This window comes from Gekko japonicus, unplaced genomic scaffold, assembly GCF_001447785.1.
Source record: "Gekko japonicus isolate JY-2015 unplaced genomic scaffold, Gekko_japonicus_V1.1 scaffold960, whole genome shotgun sequence".
In the NCBI taxonomy this organism is placed as follows: Eukaryota; Metazoa; Chordata; class Lepidosauria; order Squamata; family Gekkonidae; genus Gekko; species Gekko japonicus.
Window position 1 is genome coordinate 50,229 of NW_015160866.1, and position 23,824 is coordinate 74,052.

The following is a 23,824-nucleotide window of genomic DNA, read 5'->3' on the forward strand; positions in this document are numbered from 1 at the left end:
AGACCTGGCAACCCTACTGATGCCGTATCTGTGTGGTGTTAAATTTGTTGTGGAAATGGACCATAACCTCTTGTCCTTTATTCATAGGATGGAGGGAAACAATGCCCAGATCCTAAAGTAGGTTTTGAGTCCATGGGATTTTAGTTTACCTTATGCTGCTATGAAAACCTTGATCTACCTCACTTAATAGAATTGTAGTTGCTTTGCCAAGGTATGTAAGCTTCAATCATGGTTTGGGCCATGAATCTCAGCTTTTCCTAGTTGGCATATGAGGCAAAGCACCCCTGATTCCTCTCAAGGGTTAATGTGAATAGTAAGGGGCTTATTCCATCTTGTAAGTGTTGCTAATTGGGTCTCTCTGCCTACCCCGAGACACATAGCCCTTATCATCTTCAAGGCCAGAGCTGGAAATGAGGTAATTAGCTTCTCATGAGACTCTGCAGCCCATAGGATAGGAAGGGGAAATCAGGAGTGATGAGATAACTTTCTAGAGGGTTTCAGCAAGAATGTGTCCTGATTGAGTGTCATCATCACCTGATGCTGCTGGGCCAAAAAAGCTATAATTGAGCTAAGAGCCTGGAGAAGGGGCTAACTTGGATTTTGATGGACTTAAATTAGGGTTGCCAGGTCTCTACCTGGTATCCAGCAGGGGTTGGAAGCTCTGTGTCTGGGAGCTTTGCACGTGCACCGCAATGACGTCATCCAGGTGTGATGTCGCGCCGGGCATGCCATCGAGGGATGCTCTAGAGTTTGGCTTTAAAACTTTATGGTACCATAGAGTTTTAATGCCAAACACTAGAGCATCCCCCAATGACGCGCCTGGTGTGATGACATCACCTCCAGGTGACATCATCACGCCAGGCATGTCAGCCTGATTCCGGCACCTTGTGGGTGGGGTTCCCCCCAGCAGCTGGATCTGGGCCGGCGGGTTGGGGACCTCTAGAGTGGGCAAACCCCACCCCCCAAGGGAACCTGGCAGCCCTAACTTAAGGCCTGGACTATGATATGTCCATATTGCAATAGACAGCAACACAGAAACACACATAGGTCCACAGGGTTCAGCCTTGAACTCCTTGACACAGGCCCTGATCCCAGATTCTGTGTCCATGTTAGGAAATGTGTTATTGTGGGTGAGAAGTTGTTTAAGGTTAGAAGGCTGTCTGTGGGCAAGAAAAGATTTCCCTCCCAATGCCTGTGAGAGAGGACAATTATTGTCTAGCAGAGGTTGCAGATCATTAGGTTACATTAGCATTGAACTGGTTTGACTTGAGAGCTGTATGTGACCTCCAAAGGTGTTCTGTTGTTTCATTTGGACCTATCTTGTAGCAAGTTATCTTGGAATTATTCTGGCTTTGTTGATGTGTTTCCTTACTATATCAGGTGGATATAGTAATTCCAAAAAATTCTGTTGTAGATCCTGCAAGTGAGAATTTCTATCAGGGGTTAGAACAAATGCAACTGTAGACAATGGATTGTTTGGTGTGTTTAGGATGGTGATAGGAGGTGTGCAGATATGTTTGGAAATCAGTAGGTTTCTAGTATAAGATAGTTTTTATGCTTTCATTATATCTTTCTACAGTGGTGTCTAGAAAACGTACTTCAGTATGGATTGATTCACGACCAGTTTGATGGTGGTGTGGACATTGCTGAAGGCCTGGTAAAATTTCTCTAGTGCTTCTTTCCTATGATTCCAGATGATAAAAATGTAATCAATAAATCTCAAGTACAAGAGGGGTATTAATGGATGGGAGCTGAAGAAGTACTGCTCCAGGTCAGCCATGAAAATGTTGGCATATTGTGCTGTCATTGATCTGAAGGAATAAATCATCACCAAATCTGAAGCAGTTGCCAGTGAGGACAAAATGGCAGAGCTTTGTAGCGAGGTCAGCTATGGAGCCATGAAAATGTTGGCATATTGTGGTGTCATTGATCTGTAAGAGATGGTGTTCCTGATGGCTTGTGGTCCATCTTTGTGGGGGATGTTGGTATACATGGTGGCCAAAACAGTACTAGCTGCAAGACTGTCAATGGGTTGTATTCTTTTCAGGAAGTCTGTGGTGTTGACCACATAATTGGGGGCATTGATGGCATAGGATCTGAGAATGGAGTCCATATATTCAGACATCCCTACAGTGATGGTGCCTATGCCTGAAGCAATAAGATGTCTGGGGTATTTTGGGCAAAACACAGAAAGTGTCTGGTTGAGGTTCTTGTCAGTGTCCATATAAATCTCTTCCTGTATATGTGTAGGTAATTCATTCATAATCCTGTTTAGTTCTTTTTGATATTCTTGAGTGGGGTCTGGGATAGTGGCTTGTAGAAAGTGGCACTGGAGAGTTACCTTTCGGCCTCCTGAATGTAGTCTGATTTGTCCATGATGACAACTGCCCCTCCTTTGTCAGCTTCTTTAATAATGATGTCTGGATTTTTTCTGAGGCTGTTTATTGCATATCTTTTGGTGTGGGTGAAGATGTGATGCGAGAGATGATGTTCCTTCATCATGTCAGTTTGGACTCAGCTGTGAAAACATTCTGTGTAGAGATCTAGAGTGACATTGCAAGTGTTGGGGGTGTCCATGTAGAGTCCTTTTTCCTGTAGAGTTGGGTGGGCAGCAATTGGTGGCCAATGTGTTGTCTTTTGGTGGGCTGGAGAGATGGCAACTGTTCAGCAGTAGAATATGCATCCTTATGTTGTAAAGATGCATCAATTATCTGTTCTGAGGCTTGCTCAAAGTATTCTGTCAGATGCAAACAGTGAAAAAAGGCCTCCAAGTCACTACAGAATCAACTGTTTCATCCTGTCTTTTTCCTTGGCAACATCCCTTCCATCTTCTGACTGGGATATAAGAACTGAGCCTGCTTTGTCGGGGAGGGCGGAGTATAAATCAAATAAATAAAGAATAAAACTCAGGGATCTTCCATTCCTACTTGTGTCTGATGAAGGGAGCTTTGAGCCTGACCATTCATGAAGAGATAAATAGTTCTGGTACTTGGAGTGGCTCTGGGAGAATAAAGCACCTCCAGACAATGCAGAAGTTGGTAATTTTCTATTTAAAACATAATCTCCACATTTCTGAGTTCTTTGGGCTCTTGCCCCTTTTTACCTAGTTCTGGATGCTGGCCGATTATTCCCATGTACAATGCCTGCAGGTTAATAGTTTGTATTGTATACTGTATGTAAACAAAGAAGATCAGAGGCATGTAAATGTTCCAAATGAAGTTTAAAGAGATACCCACTTACAAATTTTGAATTTAAATATCAAAGTCTAAAAAACTTGGATCAGATAAGGAAAAAAGTGTAGGAGAAAAAAACTTAATGCTACTGTTCATTCTCAGAGCTGTTCAGTGGGTAGCCTAAATAAAATGAGCATTCTGGATAATAATCCCATACCATTAGGCACTACATACATAATTCTGATGCACAAGTGATTTTGTGCTAGGCATCATATATGATCATAACCTCCATAACATGCCCTGCAAACTAGAATTCATGATAAAAATGAAACTGGCAAATGCTACTATCCTTAATACTTTTACATCTTAGGGCTTCTCCTCACATTACTTCTGAAAGACATGGGTGTAATTGCAGAATGCAGCATGCTTGAATGACGACAAAATGTCAAAACCATAATACATGTTATCATATAATACAAAATGTCAAAGCTGTAATACGAATAACTATGTAGGAGATGATCTTCGGTCATGGAAACTGAGACTGCACTTGTGTCTTTCAAAAGTAATTCAAGAAATAGTCCTTACTGTGCCCATCAAATTGGAGTGTGAGGAAATATATAAAACTTCTGTTCACACAGTAAAACTTTTGAATCCCTTGGACCATTATATCAATAGCATATTTGAGAATCAATTGTATAGAACTTGTTAAACAAATCTTTTAATCAATTTTTACAATCCTAGAAGTGTTAAGCATGAACATCATGCAAATTAAAATTCATAATGGAATTACAGGAACTCCAGAAAAACAAGTAAAATTTAATGACTTATTATATCCTGTAACAGATTATTTGATATTTGAAACAGAAAATAATAAACGACTTGCTATTTACTTAAGGGTAAAGTGATTAAGTGAAAGGTAACTCTTAAAATGGAACTGGTTATTAGGTATGATTGAAATTCCATCGTTAAACATAAAAAGCTACCTGACAAAATTATGTTTTTTGTTATCTGTTTGATCAAAGTTCACCTTATTAAAAAAGTGTCAACTAAACTGACTGTGTGAGACAACATGTGCTTCAGAAACAAAGTCTGATTATTTGAGAAAGCTTGTTTACAACATTGTCAAAAGTGAATATTATATTTCATTTTTTAAAAGTCCAGGAAGGCTTTCTTAAATGTTTGGATTTTTGGAAAATTCCCATAATATGTATATTGTTATTCAAAGCATATATTGTGTAACTTCAAAAAAATTGAATAATTTCATCTTTGCTATAGAATTAGACACACTCACGTTATATCTGCATTTGGATGAAGACCGAAGACTTCTGGACTATCCATACTAGGAAGAGTTGAAATATATTCATGATAGTGATCCAAAGTTTTACACACTGGAATTTTGTATCCAGTGTAAAAACAAAATGTGTTCTCAAACATCTTTTCACTGAACCAGACCTGTATAAAATAAAGACAAAGTAATAACACTTTTGCTAACAATCTCCAGATTGCTTCAACAACGATGGTAAAGTGGCAAGGAGTTCGATTCTAGAGAGGGGGATGTCCACAAAGAGGATGGGAGGAAGCAGCCATAACTTGTGGGAAGGGAACAAACTCTTCCTGCAATGTATAACAACATCAAAAAAAATTAATACTCCTTTCCTCGTCTTTCAAGGAGCTGAAAGCTTACTACTTAGAAAAGAATGTCACAGGAAAGGGTCATATTTACCAAATTCAACCTACATATAAGCCAAAGCTTGTATCTATTGATTTTAGGAAATAGTCAAACCTATGAATAAGAGAGAGATCTTATTTCAGAGATGATTTGCTTTTTCCTTTGCATGTAATAAAGAGTATCAGTTGTACCTTGCCATAAGATAGCTGAAGAGAAGGTTTATTTAATGCTTCTGTTTGTGCAAGATTTTGCACCAAAGCTACTTAAGATCAGCCACTGATTCTCAATTTGCTGTGTACAAAAAACAAAACAAAACCAAACCCCAGAAGACAAGACTGTCTGATGCAGTCATTGCAGTTCAGTTTGTAAGGAACATATTATTTGATCAAAGAAAGTCATTAACGGAGATTGGGGATTGCTGACTACCTCATGCTATGTCTTGTGCAGGTGGAAATACAAGACAGGATACAGTCAAGTTGACTTAGCACAAGGGCTACTTGTGATAACTTTCTTGTGTTCCTGCTTGTGAAAAATCTCTTGTGTGAGCAGAAATGCTCCATGAGATCCAATGCTAAATTTCTGACAGGATTCTGTAGATTAATCCATCTGAAAATTTATCATTTTTCATTTGAAATGTTTTTTTACTAAAAAAAAACAGTTCTGTCACATTTGCTTACTCTTGCAAAGCAATTAAGAAGACGCTTATCATAGTCATCCGTGACCCTGCCACCATACTGCACCTCTCCAATCATGTATCGGACTGTACTCCAAGATATACCCTAGAGGAGGGGAAAGGTAAATTAAAAAATGGTCAGGGGACTATCTTAAACATGTCTACTCAGAATCCTAATGAGGCCTATGGAATGGACCTTACTCTCAGGAAAGGATTGCACTGTCATCTGTTTTATGCAGAGATGCCCACACTGTGTTTGAGAAATCATTTGTGGACCTCTTTAACCTTGTACTATGGCCCCAGAGTTGTAAATGGTAAACAAGAGATATAACAAAGTTAAACTAGGAAATGTTGTTCTAAGAAGTTCCTCAAATTACAAGGTAAAAAACAATGCCATTTTGAGAAATGGAACCAAGATTGTGAAAATCCGTTGTTCGTAGCTTTTTATCATCCTAAGCAGTGGAAAATGAATAATGAAGACATGATTTGTCATATGTCTTTGTGCCAAGAATGGATTGCAGAATCTTTGTCATTTTGGTTATAAACTATTAATTGTTTATGAGTCAAGTGCAATGTGCCCAGAATTGAACATGCTGGCAACTCCAAAATACAAACTGCAGTTCCCTTCATCTTTAAACAATAACTGTTGGTGAAATGCCTTGCCTTGTGTAGCACACAAGAAAGGTTCGACATAGGATTCAATTCAGCTCTTTTTCTCCCTTCCCAACTTCCACTGTGCTGTATACCTATGATATCATGTGCATACTACAGAGTAAGGACCATTACTTTCAACATGAGGACCATGTAAGCGTCTTCTCCCCAGATCCTGGCCTTCTAGCAACTCATGTCATGAGGAACTTGAGTTCAAGATCTGTGAGAAAGAGGGACAGTTGCGTGCATATATGGAAGCTACACTCAGGCTTCCTGGTGGAAATACAAGACAGGATACAGTCAAGTTGACTTAGCACAAGGGCTACTTGTGATAACTTTCTTGTGTTCCTGCTTGTGAAAAATCTCTTGTGTGAGCAGAAATGCTCCATGAGATCCAATGCTAAATTTTTGACAGGATTCTGTAGATTAATCCATCTGAAAATTTATCATTTTTCATTTGAAACATGTTTTCTTACTAAAAAAAACCAGTTCTATCACATTTTCTTACTCTTGCAAAGCAATTAAGAAGACGCTTATCATAGTCATCCGTGACCCTGCCACCATACTGCACCTCTCCAATCATGTATCGGACTGTACTCCAAGATATACCCTAGAGGGGGGGGGGAAAGGTAAATTAAAAAATGGTCAGGGGACTATCTTAAACATGTCTACTCAGAATCCTAATGAGGCCTATGGAATGGACCTTAATCTCAGGAAAGGATTGCACTGTCATCTGTTTTATGCAGAGATGCCCACACTGTGTTTGAGAAATCATCTGTGGACCTCTTTAACCTTGTACTACAGCCCCAGAGTTGCAAATGGTAAACAAGAGATTATAGCAAAGTTAAAGTAGGAAATGTTGTTCTAAGAAGTTCCTCAAATTACAAGGTAAAAAACAATGCCATTTTGAGAAATGGAACCAAGATTGTGAAAATCCGTTGTTCGTAGCTTTTTATCATCCTAAGCAGTGGAAAATGAATAATGAAGACATGATTTGTCATATGTCTTTGTGCCAAGAATGGATTGCAGAATCTTTGTCATTTTGGTTATAAACTATTAATTGTTTATGAGTCAAGTGCAATGTGCCCAGAATTGAACATGCTGGCAACTCCAAAATACAAACTGCAGTTCCCTTCATCTTTAAACAATAACTGTTGGTGCAATGCCTTGTCTTGTGTGCGTGCAGCTGTACACACAAGAAAGGTTTGACATAGGATTCAATTCAGCTCTTTTTCTCCCTTCCCAACTTCCACTGTGCTGTATCATGTGCATACTACAGAGTAAGGACCATTACTTTCAACATGAGGACCATGTAAGCGTCTTCTCCCCAGATCCTGGCCTTCTAGCAACTCATGTCATGAGGAACTTGAGTTCAAGATCTGTGAGAAAGAGGGACAGTTGCGTGCATATATGGAAGCTACACTCAGGCTTCCTGAAAAAAACCTGCTGAAAGTAATGCTTTTCAAACTGCACTGCACATCCAGACAAGATCCAGAGAGGGAGAGGAAGGGAAGAAATATCCACTGGATTCTATGCTGATTCTCCCCTTTACGTACAGCTGCACCCACTGAGGAGTGGGTCATTTTCTATGTCTTAAACCCCATAATTGTACCTGGGATAATAGAAATGCATAATTGTGGTTAATATTGGAAATCAAACAGCTGGCTGACAGATATACACTGCAGATGTTAGAAATGAATTAACCATCATAGTAATGCACTTAGAGAACAATACATTATACAGTTACTAACTTTCTTAATGTCACATTCATCCAAGTGATTCTGTATAAACTGGACACTTGCTGTGAAGTCTGCTGAGTTGAATTCATAGGGAATATTCCAACCCAAAGGACCAAACTTGCGCCTTTCCTTCAAAAAAACAATGCAAAACAAGTAGTATGATTTCATGTATTTGTTTATTAAAGTGGGTTTTAACTAAGTATGGTATGTTGTCAAGCCCTTTCTATTACAAATATTTCTGATTAAAACTATTTGTTGATCCAAACACTTTAATGTAAATTTGCCAGTGCCACTAATGAAAGAGAGACAAGTGTTTCTTGACATGAACTAATTATATGCAGCTCTGTGTCTGTACCTTGTGAAGCTCTAACAAAACTGGTAGCAAGTGGAAGGATCCCAGGGTCAGGCTAGGACACACCATATCAGGCCCGTAGCCAGGATTTTTTAATTTGGGGGGGGGCTTTAAATATGTCAGGGGGCACTGATGTCACAAAAATAAAAATAAAATAAAAATAAAATTTCAAAAACTCACGCTCACCAGTTGGAGCACCTGTAAACTGCTTGGAGCCAAGGAGGCTGCTATGTTCTCCTGCATAAATGCCTGAAAGAAGCAGAGTGGTTGCTTGGGGAAGGGGTGGTGGTGGCAGCAGTGGGCCTGGGCTAGATGGAAGTCAGGGGGCCTTGGCAGGAAGTCAGGGGGGTGGGCCCCGAAATGCCCCACTGTAGCTACAGGCCTGCACCATATCTTGAGAACCAGAAATGATATGGTGTGGCCATTCAGCGTCCCATTCGGACACCAGCAATTGTACTGGTTTGTACTGTGACTTTGATGTACTGATGATCCACAGTGAAACACAGAGTACACAGGTTATTTGCTCATGGGCAAGCAACTGATATTAAAGCAAAAAGTGCATCTGAGTTACAGCAAAAGCTTGAGACCTCTCCTTCAGAGCAACAATTTGCATTTTTGCTGTCTGTTTCTAATGCTAAGTCATGTGTTAACTGGAACATAAAAGCAATGCTACTACAGTTTTAGGAGAAGCACTATTGCATACAAACACATTTAATGGCAAGCAATCTGTTTATCTCCTCCCTTTCTAGGGTCTGTTCATCAGTTTTCTTTTACATACCTCCATATACCTCCAGATAAAGAGCAACGTATTATGACTGGTCATGTTTAATGTGTAGTGGGAAGACATGAGGTAATAACATCCGTTGACTCCTCTGCACACAGAGGAGCACACACAGCAAATAAATGGCAACATTTCCTCTGGTGAAACTACATCTGTGTAAATTGTTGAGTGTCAGATGTTGTTACAAAGTGTACAGAATTAGCTGCTGAAACTGTTATAATCTGTACTGGTTTTGGAAGGAAGTTTGCTATCCTATGCGCACATGGTATGGAAGGTACTTGTGTTTGGATCTTTCTGTGCATTCAGCAGACAGCGTAGCTTTGGACAAATATATCGAGTCTCTGGAGAGGAAACATACACCTTTTCTAAATAAATAATACACCTCAAAATAATAAGGCAATTGTCATCATAATTGTTGTCTTATTTATCTATAGAGTGTGGGCTGTATGAAGGGGCACTCATTTTAATTGGCAACATCCACTGAGAACAGAGATGCAGGGAAGCGATATTATTTTCTTTTTAGTTTATTAATTTTCTAGCTTACAACATCTACCCAAAGTACAGGTAGGATCTATAACTGGATTTCTACCCTCACAACATGGCTTCCCCATTCCTCCTTCCTATAGCAAGTTGCAACCAAAAACTTATTTCTGAGGATTGGGGGACCCGTCAAGAAAGCAGTGGAATGTGGTATGGGGGGGGGGATCTACAGCCGAGGTGTAAACTGTGGAAATGAGCAGAAGTGCCTCTAACTCATACAAGAAGCCCTTTGGATCAAACTTTATGTAAGTACAGTGCAAGGCAAAAATATTATTTTTCCAGTATTATTATTTTTTATGTTTGAAAATCTGCTGTGGTTTCTCAACAATGAAGGAGAAAAGAAAAACAAACAGATCGGCACTGCCAGTAGCAGTCATAGCAAAAGGCTACTACTAACCTAGAAAGGCCAGTATGGAAACATCTGAAGCACAATCGTACCTTCAGTGTAAGCCCTGGAAAATACAAAGCTTGTGTGCCTCAGTATAAGTAACCAGGGTTATTCTTCATATACCCCCGTAGATATATCCCATTTTATATAAAGTGAAATGCACAATATATATGTACTACCTGAACAGTGGAGTGCAGGAAAGCTACAGTATAAAGAAGGGGCTTCCACATAGGCATATTGCTGATATCAAGCAAATCTTGGTTAATACTAGAAAATGTTCTTTTCAGTCCTGCGCGGACACCCTGCGGTGGTTCATTTGTGAATTTTATTGAAGTCTGTCATATAAAGAAAATACATTTGTTAGATTTGACTCCAAAAGAGGCATGCCTAAAATGCATGCTGTTTCTAAAGACAGAGCTCATTGCCTCTATGTATATGAAATGCTATTATGTCAATTAGAGAAACATCAGAGGCCAGTATATTTGTTCTGATATGCAGTGTTTAATTTTCTGAGCCTGCAACTGAATATCAAGTCATTGATGCCATGATTCTATAAGATGATACACATTTATTTAAATACACACCCAGCATTTTCTCATAGGATAGGTTATAACATTTGGGGAAAATCCATTTCCCCCTCATCATCCCAATTTTGCTACGCCAAACCAAAGGAAGTTACAAATCAAAAACATCTTTTTTTAAAAGTCTTTCTACTTACCCTTGTTCAAGACTCACATGACTAACATGAAGCTGCCTTATACTGAATCAGATGATCAGTCCATCAAGGAAATATTGTCTACTCAGACTGGCAGCTGCTCTCCAGGGTCTCAGGCATCTACATCTACTGCCTGGTCCATTTAACTGGAGATACCAGGGATTGAACCTGGGACCTTCTTCATGCCAAGCAGAGGCTCTTCCACTGAGCCACAACCACTCCCTTCTAATGTATGTGTATCCCCTTTCCCAACATCAAAACTCTCCCTTAATGCTCCATTCTAAGATTTTGTTTGCACCCAGATGCACAAGACCTCAGCTCTGAAATCCTGTTTCAGATCTAAACCTGGATCCTTGAATTTGTGGTGTCTCTTAGCATGTGCAATGTGCCTTTCCCTCATCACCAAATAATACAGCCTGATCCTGCACACTTAGAATTAAGAGGCACTGAAAGGCAGCACCTCTTTCTTGAGAGAAATTTATTTCATGCTCCTAAAGTGACATTGCCCAACTGAATCCACACTGACAAACCTAATGTCAATGATGCCATCCCAAGACAGCAATGCCTTGACCTGCTACCAAAAAGTTGGTACTCATCAGCTGCCATTGATCAAGAATCAGGGGAGTGGACTTCTGGTTTAAGCATTTCGCCGCTCGGACGTGTCCTGTCTCGCTCTGATGGAGATGCGCCAAGACCCGGCTGACGGGAGGGGTCCAAGTTCGTCCCTGACTTCCCTGGGATCTCTGGGGAGCTGAGGAGAGCCTCTTCCAAGGTGACGGCCAAGGAATTGAGGCTCACCTTCTTCCCCGAAAGGTACCGTCACCGCAGAGCCAGTATGGTGCCCAGAGACAACTGCCAGAGCAAGCGATCAGGATCAAATTTCTAAAAATGCTTCCAAAAGATCTCCAAGGCTCCAAATGCAAAGTTCAGGTGAAAAAAGCGAACTGAACCTTGGTAGTAATTGGAAGCGCCTAAGTTTGAAGCACTGGGAAAGAGGAATTCAAGCACCCCCCCCCTCTTCTGAGTAAACTTTAAAAATGGTTTTAAATCGGAAATAAAAAGACTTTGAGCTAAAGTAAGCGCATAAGAAGTTAAGCGAATGCAAAAACTGCTAAAGTATACAAAGTGGGACTAAATCGCATAACTTTTGTCTTGTTTTGGAAAACTTACTTCTTGTTGATATTATGGCTGGGAGAGGACGGAGGGTGCTGGAGAAAAAACTGGTGACAGGAAATAACATACCAACGACTCCCTCTCAGAACCAGGAAGTAACTACAGACTTTTCTTCACTGTTAGTAAATGCACTGCGCCCCCTAATGGATCAGATGACTAACCTCAATACTATTTTTTATTTATTTATTTATTCGAGTATTTCTACCCCGCCCTACCCCGCGAACGGGCTCAGGGCGCCTTACAGAGGCCTAAGCCATACATAAAATTCAATAAAATTCAATAAAATCACAGTCACAACCAATAACATAACATTAATAATAATAATGTGCTACTAAGCTGGACAATGTCAAAAAAACCTGAATCAAATGGATAAAAGAACCTCAGCAACTGAGAAAAAGTTGAAAAAGATGGAAAAACAGACTGAGAGCATTAACAAAAGACTGGATGAAGCAGAGAAGGAAAGATCCTCGGATAAAACGCAACTAATAAAGCTTCAGCTGGAAAGATCCATGTACGTTCTACATTTCCATGGGATTCCTGAAGAGAAGAATGAGAATTTAAAAGAACTTTTGGCGGTTGCCTTGGCCCCATTAATGGATTATAAACAAGAAGATTTAATAAAAGAGATGGATGTGGCTTATAAAACTTATCCGGATTTTATAAAGAAAAACAAACTCCCAGGGGAAACCTACCTAAAATTCACGAAATGATCTACGAGAGAACTGGTGCTAAAGTTAACAATGGGGAAATCCTTAAAAATCAAGAATGAAGATGTAAAAATTTTGAAAGACATCGCCTTTGAAGTTAGAAAATGGAGGAAACTATACAGGCTGCTCACTCTCATTCTGCAAAAAAAAGGGAATATCATACAGATGGTTATTCCTGGAAGGGCTGAGCTTCAACTACCAGGACAAAAAATATAAAATCGACTCTGTTCCAAAAGCGTAAAAATGTATGGATCAAATGTTCTACATAAAAAAGAACCAGAAGGAAAAGAATTCAAAACCAGATGGGGAGGAAGAAGAAGAAGAAGAATCCTACTCACAGGATTCAACAAGCCAAAATTCCAATCTTTGTATAACTTGTAATATTAGGTTAAAAAGCATTATTTCCCCAACTATTCAGATCGTGACATGTATTAGACTTCCCCCTTTCCCCAAATCCAGTAGATGAAATAGATTAGAATGATAGTCTTCCTTTCCCCATCAAGTAGATATATGTATTAGATTTCCTTTACCCATCACCCATAGTAATAGTGTTAGCATATTAGTATCCCTTTCCCCATCCCATGATTGTAGTGTGTAAAAAATGCAAAAAATAAAAAATTCCCTTTCGGGGAGCCAAAAAAAAAAAGAAGAAAAAGAATCAGGGGAGTGATGGGGCAGAGCAAAGCAAAGTAGAGAAAACAGGAAGCTTAGCAGAAGAACCTGGCTATAGGAAGTCTGTTTTCCTATGGAATAGGTAAATAACCCCCTCTCATTCAGTAGACAAACCATACTTTATTGTTTCTCAAATGAGGAAAACGTTTAGAGGTTTTTCGCTTCCATTTCAGTGCAGGCAATATTTTTACTTCTAAGTTTTCCCATTTAGTTTATCTAAACTCCCCTGAATATACTGGATCTAACCTGTAGCAAAGTAATTGGAAACCTATCGTGCGGTTCAGTGGTTATCCAAACACGGAAACTGTCATCAGGAATATCTGCAGTCAGCAACGTTTCCAAAAGCTCTTCCATGAACTCTAGGCCTAGATGGCAGTTCTGAAGCAGCACCCAGCCACCCTGTATCCAACAATAATTGATTAAACAACATGTATACCTTCCAGGATAGTGCAATTTGATAACCACAGATGTATATGAAAATTCCATTTGGAGCAGGTTACACCCTCTTATAGCTTCTTAACTTTTTTAAATATTGGTTAAGAATAAATACGGATTTGCATAGAAATACAACAGAAAGTCTTCCACTGAGTAAGTAAACTAGTACTGCCATCTAGTGGTTGTTACAAAAATTATAGAAGGGCAGTTTCAACAAGCTTTGATTCACTGAGATAATGCATAATTTCTAAAGAAACCATCAGAGAATGTTGCTGCTCAGAGTTAGCAAATGTATCTTCTCTTTTAGATCTGCAAGTTGAAAGATGAAATGCAGAAAGCAGCTACGCTGTGAAGCAAAGCTGCATTAACCTTTCCATCCTATAAACATTACTTGGAAGTAAGGCGGATTGACTGAGTGCAGTTTCAAGCACCAATGCTTAGGGTAGTTATAGGTATTTATAGGATCTATTAACATTTGTGGGACTTCCAAATACATGTCTTTGGAGTGATGATTTTAGTATGAATGTTACAATTATTCTTCAATAACACACTTGAGAGTGAGTTATCCCTTAAAGATAGGATTGCCAACTTCAAGGTCAGACCTGGAGATCTCCCAGGATTGCAACTGATCTCCACATTACAGAGATCAGTTTCCCTAAAGAAACCCCTTGGCTGCTTTGGAAGGTGGACTCTATGGCATTATGCATTTCTTAGTGTTCTCTCCGCCCTAAACCCTGTTCTCCCCAGTCACCACACCCAATCTCCAGGACTTTCCGAGCCTGAGGTGGGCAACCCAAACTAGTTATAATGTTATACATCTTTCATTTGTTTAAATACAGAATATTTTAATGTGGTCTTGAACCATAAACAAAGGCAGGGTATAAATATTTTAGTAAATACATTGTTGTGTACTGAGCCTAATCTCATCAACCCCAGCTTGGGGACACAGAACAATGGACTGCTAGGATCCTGGGATAGACCTATCACCCAGGAGTGCCTCTGTAAGTAGCCTATTGCTGGGAGGGGGTATTGGGTGTGCCATTTTATGGGCTTATAAGCAAGGATCCGGCCCTGCTAGAGTTGTCTTTGAGTTGAGCTAATCACTAAATAAACTATGAGCTGATCACTCCATGCATCTGAACCCAGTATATTTCATACATAAATAATGCAAAACTGAAAACAGGAGATATATCTATAACTACAAGGATAAGAATGAGAAAAGAAGGAATTTTTAGAAAATTCTCCAAGATTATACACATACCTGTGCCATTGACATCTGTATTAGTTTGCGTGCATGAACTTCTTGTCCCTGACCCATGGAGATAGCTCTGTTTTCTGTAAGAAATGAAATGATATAATGCTAATAAGAACAGGAGCATCAGCTTCCTCAGTTGCAAGTAAGTTTTTAAAAGAATGAAGAGAGTTTTCTTTGTTAATTCAGTTTTTCAGTTCTGTGATTTGATTAGCCATTGAGAAAAAGGACTTTGCGTTTTTTATTATCAGATTTTCAAGGTTATATCTTTGTTACATTTCACCGAATTTATCAACTGCACTCATTTTTCTCTTGTGTTGTTTTCTGCTCAGTAATGAAATGTACCTGCGTTTTACTCTTAATAGGCTGGATCTAGAGGTGCCATTATGATAACGTCATAGCAGTTCCACTGGTGGTGGAGGGTGATTTTCACTGATTACTCCTCCCCACTGCATATTCCCCCTTTGCCTTCCCCCCACATTGTGCCTGAGGTTTCCTTGAACCCTAGGGGCAGAATTTTGTGGGGCTTACTGGGCTGCAGTAGAAGTGGGAAAGATGGGGGAGAAGACTAGTTCCACTGAGTTGGCAGTACTCTGGATCCTACCCAATATATTATGATGAAGATGTTACTTTTTGCCAGCATTAATTTCTTGGGCTGCCAACAACAACTCAATTAAACAAAAGACTAGAGGTAATAGCTGCCCCTTAAAAATTATCCAATAGGACACTTATTCATAATACTGCTGATCACTGAAAGGACTTTTCATTGGCCTTGGGCTTTGTAGGAGGAGGAGAGGAGGTTTAATCCTTCAGCCTCCACTTGGTTTCATGATTTGAAATCAGGTGTCATGCCTTGCTGTTAGAATTTTAAAGGAAAAGAAAGTACCCTTTAAAACAACAGACATTTCTCTTTAAAATGCTAATAGCAGAGTGAGAGAGCCACTTTGAAACGGTGAAACTGAGAGCAGGGCTGGTTCCAGGTTTTTTTGCACACTAGGCGAGGCTACCTTCTTGCACACACACAGTGCGGCCCCCAATTTTCAAACATAAATGCGTTTTAGGAAGAATGAAAAACACAAAATTTGAAATTGCTAATTTTAAATTGGTTTACATTTTTTAACAATATGGTTTTATTCTGATTTTATTATTTCCTCAAGGGAACCTAATCTCTGTAATGCTGGGGGGGGGGAATCAACAAGAAAAGCAGCTCTGCGAGTGACTTCAGGAGGGAGGGGGTTGTTTAACCCATTTAACCCTCTCCTCGCCAATCGAGCATCCCCCCTCCAGATTGCTCAGATTGCTGCCTTAAGGGGGCAGGGAAGAAGGGAACAGGCACCGCCAGGGGTGGCTTCAGCCCGGCTGCTTGCTTGCTTTCCTCCCGGGAAGAGCGCCCCCCGGGGGCCACCTTCCCAGGGCAGGGGGCGACCATCACAGTTGACCAGGATGATGGCCAGCATGTAGTACTTGCCCACCGTGGCCTCAGTGGGCGGGCACGCGCGCAGCAGCCAGCCAGCGAGCGTGGCAGCAGAGAGGCTCTGCTGCCCGAGGCCAGCGCCGAAATGCGGGGTGGGGTGGAGCAGCACAGGAAGGAGGGCAGAGCCCTGCAGGGAGCCCGCTGGAAGCCGGAGCAGCACAGAGTCCCCGGAGGAGCATGCCTGGAAGTCGGACTGCGTCTCCGCGCGGGGTCGCAGCAGCATCGCCTCAGCCTACCCTATTTAGGTGAGGGAAGGGTGAGCTGCTCCAGGCCGCTGCCTAAAAATTCTCTATGTCAGGCCGGCCCTGACTAAGAGAAGGCTGAAGAATCAAACCTTCTTTTTCTTTCCCACAGGATGGTGAGGAAAACTGAGGCTGTACAAGCCTGCAATTTACATTTTATAGACAAACCAAGAAACATCCTGGTTGCTTCTGCAGCATACTACCTCCCACCCCACCCTGCCCCATCCCTGACAGAAGATAGCACCGCTTCACAGAGTTACTTGAGATACAGGGGAATGGATTCCATTTATGTAGCATCCTGTGGAACTTTTAAGTCCCACAGAAGCTATGCAATATTACAGTTGCCTGAAAACTGAAAGTAACTGGCTCAAAGAGGGCATCCCAGGCAGATAGCAAATAGCTTCGCTTTCTGCATAACAATTTTTAGATGCTCCAAGAAATATCACAGATCAATAACTCTGTCTGAATCATAGCCATGAGTACCTCAGTCCCAGATAGATATGCTTTGAGTGATGTTCCATGGCTTTTAATGAAACTTAGAACTGAACATTATTACTTGCATAATTAGTGATTATGTCATCCAATCCACTGCTTTAGTGCAGAGTAGAATATTCCTAAATAATCCTGATATTCTGGTCTTTTTTCACAATACCTCCAAAAAAAAAAAAAAGATTTTACACTCTCCCTTATATGTGTCACTGCTGAACTGATCTTGTGGTTGGGAATTTTTTGGTAGTACTTATCCTTAGGATCTTCTTACAATATATGTGATGCTGGTTCTCTCAGCTCAACTCACATTTCATGTCTGACCCAGGACTCACCTTTAAAAAAAACCTTCCCTCCTGCACCATCTTCAACAGAAAAAAAAATGGCCAGTGAGGGTGGTGGTTCATCTTCCTGCCAGTTCCACTTGTCTGTCCACATGTCCTGAGAAGACATGTGGAACTGGTAGCCAGACAAACCACTGTCCCAGACATTTTTTTTCTAACAAAGACCTTGCAGGATGGAAGGGAGGGAAGCCTGAAGCCCCTCTGTTGTTAAGCTGATCCTACCCCCCCCCTGCGGTGGCTCAAGTGGTTAAGACGCTGAACTGCAGGCTGTGGAAGGTCAGTAGTTCAGCAGTTCGAGACCCGGGTGCCGCATGATGGAGTGAGCTCCCATCTCTAGTTCCAGCTCCTGCCAACCTAGCAGTTCGAAAGTGTGTTAGATGCAAGTCAGGTCCCCAGTGCAACTCACATTTCATATATAGTGTAAGAAGACCCTTAGTTGATTATCTTGTAATTTAAATCCATCACAGACTAAAGATTTTAAAAGTAATTCAAACATACTCCTGAAGGTCATATAAAGGTCAAGAAAATGCTAGTTACATATGAACCCTTTGAGAAGACTTCTGAAGCAACTGAATTATAACAAGGAAGATTTAGCAAAGCAGTTTTCTGTAATGACTTTAATTGTACCCAGTTTAAGTTTCCTGGCCAAGGCATCGATCTGAAGAGTTGGGTCAGATCCCATTGATAAAAAGCAGATGAGTGGTGTTCGTCTATCACTTTCTTCCCAAGTTTTTTCTAAATTTAAAATTACTGGATCTGTGTATTTCTCATTCAATGAATCTGCAATGTATTTCCTGGCTTGAGAAAGTGTGCGATCTGGACACCAAGACCTAGAAACAAACATATATAATTAACTTCATATTAAGGGCCATTTTCCTTTATCTTGAATAATTTCAATGCTTTGGAAAAAATATTACAGTTTCCAAGTGGGAAACTCACAGGAATTTGCAGGGGGCACCTCATTTCTCCCTGCATCCTACTCTCCATAATATTTCTTTCCCTCCTCCTGGCAACCCCCATATCATATTCCCTTTCCTTGCTTCCTTCTCTTCTTCCCACTCACCACCCAACCTGCCCTCCCTACAACTTTAGTCATTATTTATTTCCTTCATTTATACCCAACCTTTTGTTTATTTATTTAAAACATTTTATGCTGCCTTTCCACCCAATCAGGGTCCAAAAGGCGGCAAATGTTAAAAAAAATAAAATAAAACATTTGAGCAATTAAAATACATTTAAAATTATTAAAAAATTCAAATAAAAACAAGCAAACCACACCAGATAGAGAGCCAGTAGCCATAATTGGGGATAAACCATATGAAACAAACAAAAAAAGTCTTTACTTGCTGGCAAAAGACAATGATAAGAGGCAGAGACGAAAGCTGGCAATACTGTTGTGGTTGCCTAAGCCGTAACAACCACCTCAATGGTCACTGAAATTTCAAGAAGCATTCATTTCTTGAAGCCATAGGTGTTGCTTTGATTATTTTGTGGGGGTTTATACCCCAGGGTGTGTTTTTTTTAGTTTAGATTTTTCTGCAAACCTGGGGATTTTCTTAGGTTTGTAGAAATATCACAGGGGGAGGAAATGCCATAATCCCCACCCCTGCTTACTCGGCTGGCCACTTGCCAGCCATCCCACAATGCCACCTCCTCTGCCTGCCTGACTCACATGACAGTGACTGCAGCTGTTGCAGTGTGGGGGGGGTAACAGTGGCTTCCCCTCCTCTCTCCACCTCTGCTCCACTTACAATGCTGCTGCCTCGGCCTGCCTGGCTCATGAGGAGGTGGCGGCTGCTGCTCTTCCTTCACCCACCCACTTGTAGCACCAGTTGTAGCAGGGGTTCCCTCGATTTTGGAGGCCCTAACCTGCTGCTGGCCAGCTGGCTGGTGAGGGAAGCCCCCCCCCAAAAAGCCCCCTCCCGCAGCACCAGCACAATGACATCACCCAGAGTGACATCATTGCATTGCTGATGTCGGAGGACAATGCTCTAGGTTTTGGGTAAACTTAGTTTTGAGGGCAAAAAAACCATCGAGTTTTGTCCAAAACCTAGAGCATCACCCCCAGCATCAGCAACATGATGTCACTTCCAGCACATGTACCAGAAGATATCCCAACTGCACCCAGGAGACCCCACCACCCGCAGCCAATAGGACTTGGCAACCCTAAGCACCGGTGATGGCGGTTCTCATTCCTCCATGCTGGATTGTTTGCCTGGCCAGCTGGCTGGCTTGCACAATGGCAGCTCTTGCTTTTCCTTGCCTACCGGTTCATACATCAGTAGTGGTGGTTCTGACTTCCCCTCCTCCTCCCTGCCTGCCTGGCTTGGTTGTTGGCAGGTTTTGCTCCCAGTCCCTTATCTGACCTCTCTCATCCCAAGGGGAATGCTCCTTTATATCGTCTGGACAGTTACAGAAAATGTTCTTCTCTTGGGGGGGATTTAAACCCCACTTCCTTTTTTTCTAATTCTAATCCCACAGCTATTCATATCTGAATATGGTCCCCATTCTCTGGATCTAATGATCCATGTGGGTGCCAAGTTCAGCATTAGATACAGATTGAGATGGGGAAAATATGCAGCATACATATGCATTAAATTGACATAATTCAAAATGGAAATATAGAAGCAACATTTCTCACCTGATAAGCAAAAGTTTACGACAAGTATCTAGAGAGTCATTGTATCCATCAGGAATAACTTCTTCCTCTGGAGCATCCTTATCGAACCAACTTTTCCATCCCTTCTCATTACGACAAATCTAAATACGAACCAAAGTAGTGAGTGGTTACATTTCCCATTTTAAAGAATGTCTATGATAAATTCCAGGTACTACCACCTCAGTTATATTTTACCTACTACTGTAGTATATTTAGTACTCTACATTTCACATCATGGGGAAATATTTTAGCAGTTATGGTGATTCTTATTCTAATGTGTCTTTGTGGCAGGAATATGGTGCAACATGAAGACATAGAGATATATAAACTTGAGATAACGACTCCATCTAGTCTATATCATCTAATGCAGGGGTCCCCAATGTGGAGCCTGTGGTTTCTCTGGTGCCTGATGACACCTTTCACCTATACAGGGGGTTTTTAATTGCGGGGGCAGCAGCTCTTGCCACAGCACAAGGACCTTCACTGAGTGACTGAAGGTAAAGCATTCTGTTTGCAGAGCTTCTGCTTGAAATTTTGAAAAGTCACTATTAAAGTTATGCATAACTCTCTGAGATTTTGTGGTTAGATCCTCTTCCTGTGGCAACCATTGTGTGGTTGGCTCCTCGTCCTGCAGCAGCCCTTTTATGGTTGGCTCTGCCTTCTGCAGCAGCCCTTTTATGGTTGCATTGACCACCCTGTGTCAGAACTCCAAAGATGCCTGAAGGCTCAGAAAGGTCAGGGACCCCTGATCTAAACCGGCAGGATCCAATGACGAAAATATATGGAATATAAATAATTACAATAATATTAATACCTGATTCATGATTTCAGAAAACTGTGGCAGCTTGCTTAGTTCCACCAGATTCAACCATGTCATATCAAGAATCCACCGGAATGGTTTGGGAGGACAAGCTTTTAGATCCAGTGCTGCACCACCTGGACAAAAATGATCACCATTATTATTATTAAGAACTACATATAATTCATTATTACTAGGTCTGAATTTTAGATTATCAAAGAAATCCCACCAAACAACAGAGAAAGGAAACTGACACAGCTCAAAGGTGGGCTGTTCTGGAAAGTGGAGACAAACTTGGGCTTGAAGCAGTTACAGATATCTGTGTCCTGAAGCTCCTTGAGACATTTTTGTCTCCCCTGGACAGTAAAAGTAAATCCACTCACTAGGGAGTACGTCCTACTGAACCCAGGGCAACTTGCATCTGAATAAACATGGTTTGGTTTGTGCTATATGGAACTTTTTACTCTAGGCATCTGCTTTGCCTATGGTAGGTTTAGCAGCTATGTGAAAAGAGTGTATTTATCTCAATTAGAAAGTGACAAGCAGGATCCTGAAAGAAGCAGTGGGGGGAACCCCATTTCCACCCTTTCTTTCCTCCTAAGTCACCATCACCTCCCTCCTTCGCTTGGTCATTGTTGCCTCTCATCCGTGTTCTGCTCACCACCACTGCCACACCCCATTGTCCTGGTGACTAACGCTTGGGGCCTGCATCAAATTATGAGGAGTGTGTCTTGGCACACATAATCTTTGATATGGCAACTCACAATAGTCCTGAATTCTAGTTTATTTTTTTCCCAATGTTAGTGCAAGTGTAGACATTGCTAGAAGATTTTTTTTTGGAGAGGCCTTTCTTTCTTTCTTACAAAACATTTTATTTATTTTCCATATAACATTCAAACAAATAAGTCAACTTTGGTATTTCTTAACGTATATAAAAAAGGAAAAAAATTAAATACATAACTTTTAGAAACAACCGAACATCCACAAGTATAGAGATTACATAGTCAATAACTATGGTAACATCATCAAACTGTAACAACTATGTTTTTCAAAGAAAGATTTACTAATGGGATTATTATCTATTTTTTCCAATACAGTATTCCATTTACTAAGAAATGACTTATAAGGTGAATATGAACTCTGAACCTTCAAACCTGTTGAGATCTTATCCATTCTATAATGGTCCCAGACCTTGGTATACCATAGCTGTATAGCAGGAGCAGAAGGATCTTTCCAGTGCTGTGCAATTGTCGACGTTGCAGCTGACAACAAAATGGAAACTAAAGATTTCTCAGAAGAGGCTTTTCTGTAATCTGTGTGGAAGCCAGCACTTAACAATTACATACAGTAATGGAAAGATTGCCAACCACAGATCCAGAATAAATGGGTTTGGCTCAGTGAACAATGGAGTTCTCAAAAGGGTATAAGTAACAGGTCACTTATCTGCAACAACTGTACTCAAGGCAGTGCACAAAGTGCACCATAAAATAGCCAGGGTATTAGCACAAATCCAGTCTATTCCCATAATTGAGCAAACGAATCATTTTTTTCATATATTACTTGACAGGGGTCATTTCCTGCAGGAGTGCACAGGAGCGGAGCTCCAGCAGCAAAGAGCCCAAGGGGCGGGCACATGCAACAAGCCCCACCCTCTGCTCTCAGCAGCCCTCAGTCAGAGCAAGAAGCAGCCAGGTAAGTTGAAGAGCCCCACCCCCCGGGCCCCCAGCCCAAAACAGTCCCGTGGCACCTTTAAGAGCAAGTTTTATTCAGGTACAAGCTCTCCCTCCTCTGCGAGGACAGATCTACATGTTCCAGCTGCTATTTACAAAGGAAACAAGTACTGTTGTAGCTTCTGTTCTTCCTTGTGCATAGTCCCAACCCATCTTTCCTGAAAAAATGCTTGTTCTTTTTCTAGCTGCCTAGTTGTCTGTTGTGTGTGGAAGAAGGGTATGTACTAGGTTAGGTGTACTCATTCAGACTTCACTGTGCATTGACTGGTACCTCCCATGCCTAAGGAGGAGAGGGAAGAAGAAGAAGAAGAGTAGGAGGAGGAGGAGGAGGAGATTGGATTTATAGCCCACCCTTCACTTGGAGTCTCAGAGTGGTTTGCAAACTCCTTCCTTTCCTCTCCCCACAGCAGATACCCTGTGAGGAAGGTACGGATGAGAGAGTGCTTTGAGAACTGCTCTTGAGAGAACAGCTCTGAGACAACTGTAGCTTTCCCAAGGTCACCCAGCAGCTGCATGTGGAGAAGTAGGGAATCAAAACCAGTTCTCCCAGATTAGAGTCCACGCTCCTAAACACGACACCAAATTTTCTCTCTGGGCGGCATAGTGTTATAATTGCGGAGTATTAGCAGATTTTCCAGGGATGCCAATGAGATGCCAGTGTTAGCTGGTAAGCTAGCTTTGATTCGTACAGTCACTGCTGTGTCCTTGTTGTGTCACTGGTTGACCATAGGCACACAACTTCATTTCACCAGCATTAGCCCTAGCATCAGGGGAGTAGCCAGAAAACTTTGGTTGGTGGGGCACTGGGAAATCTTGTGGGATGGGGAAATGTGGGGGAGAGAGAGAGAGAGAGAGAGATCCCATCAGCAGGCAGGTGAAGAAGAGAAGATTCTTTCCTTACCTTACCTTACAGAGTGCATATACGCTGAATATCAATTGCACCAGCCGGCCAGCTCTCCTTCTCTCCGGCCAGGCAACAGGGCAGCGAGTGAGCAGATGAGGCAGGCAGGCCTTGCTGAAGTGTGACCCAGTCATGTGCAGTCACATGATTGCAGTGAGGTTGCCTGCCTCATCCACCCACTCACTTGGCCAGGGAGAGGGAGAGCCTGTGGGCTGGTGTGATTAATACTGGGTGAATATGTGCTCCATGCTACAGTAGCGACAGGCCTC

The 23,824-nt window shown here is 41.3% G+C and overlaps 1 protein-coding gene across 1 annotated transcript in view; it reads right to left on the minus strand.

The window, feature by feature from the left end:
• Positions 1-23,824, minus strand: part of DNAH8 (dynein, axonemal, heavy chain 8) — a 262,658-nt gene that overhangs the window by 19,296 nt on the left and 219,538 nt on the right. The window contains exons 80-88 of the mRNA XM_015422004.1: positions 20,940-21,061; positions 20,108-20,226; positions 18,094-18,296; positions 14,930-15,003; positions 13,480-13,632; positions 10,146-10,301; positions 7,918-8,034; positions 6,675-6,776; positions 4,465-4,625 (exon numbers count right to left, since the gene is read on the minus strand). Coding sequence (XP_015277490.1) covers positions 4,465-4,625; positions 6,675-6,776; positions 7,918-8,034; positions 10,146-10,301; positions 13,480-13,632; positions 14,930-15,003; positions 18,094-18,296; positions 20,108-20,226; positions 20,940-21,061 — 1,207 coding nt within the window. The remainder of the gene's footprint in view (positions 1-4,464; positions 4,626-6,674; positions 6,777-7,917; positions 8,035-10,145; positions 10,302-13,479; positions 13,633-14,929; positions 15,004-18,093; positions 18,297-20,107; positions 20,227-20,939; positions 21,062-23,824) is intronic.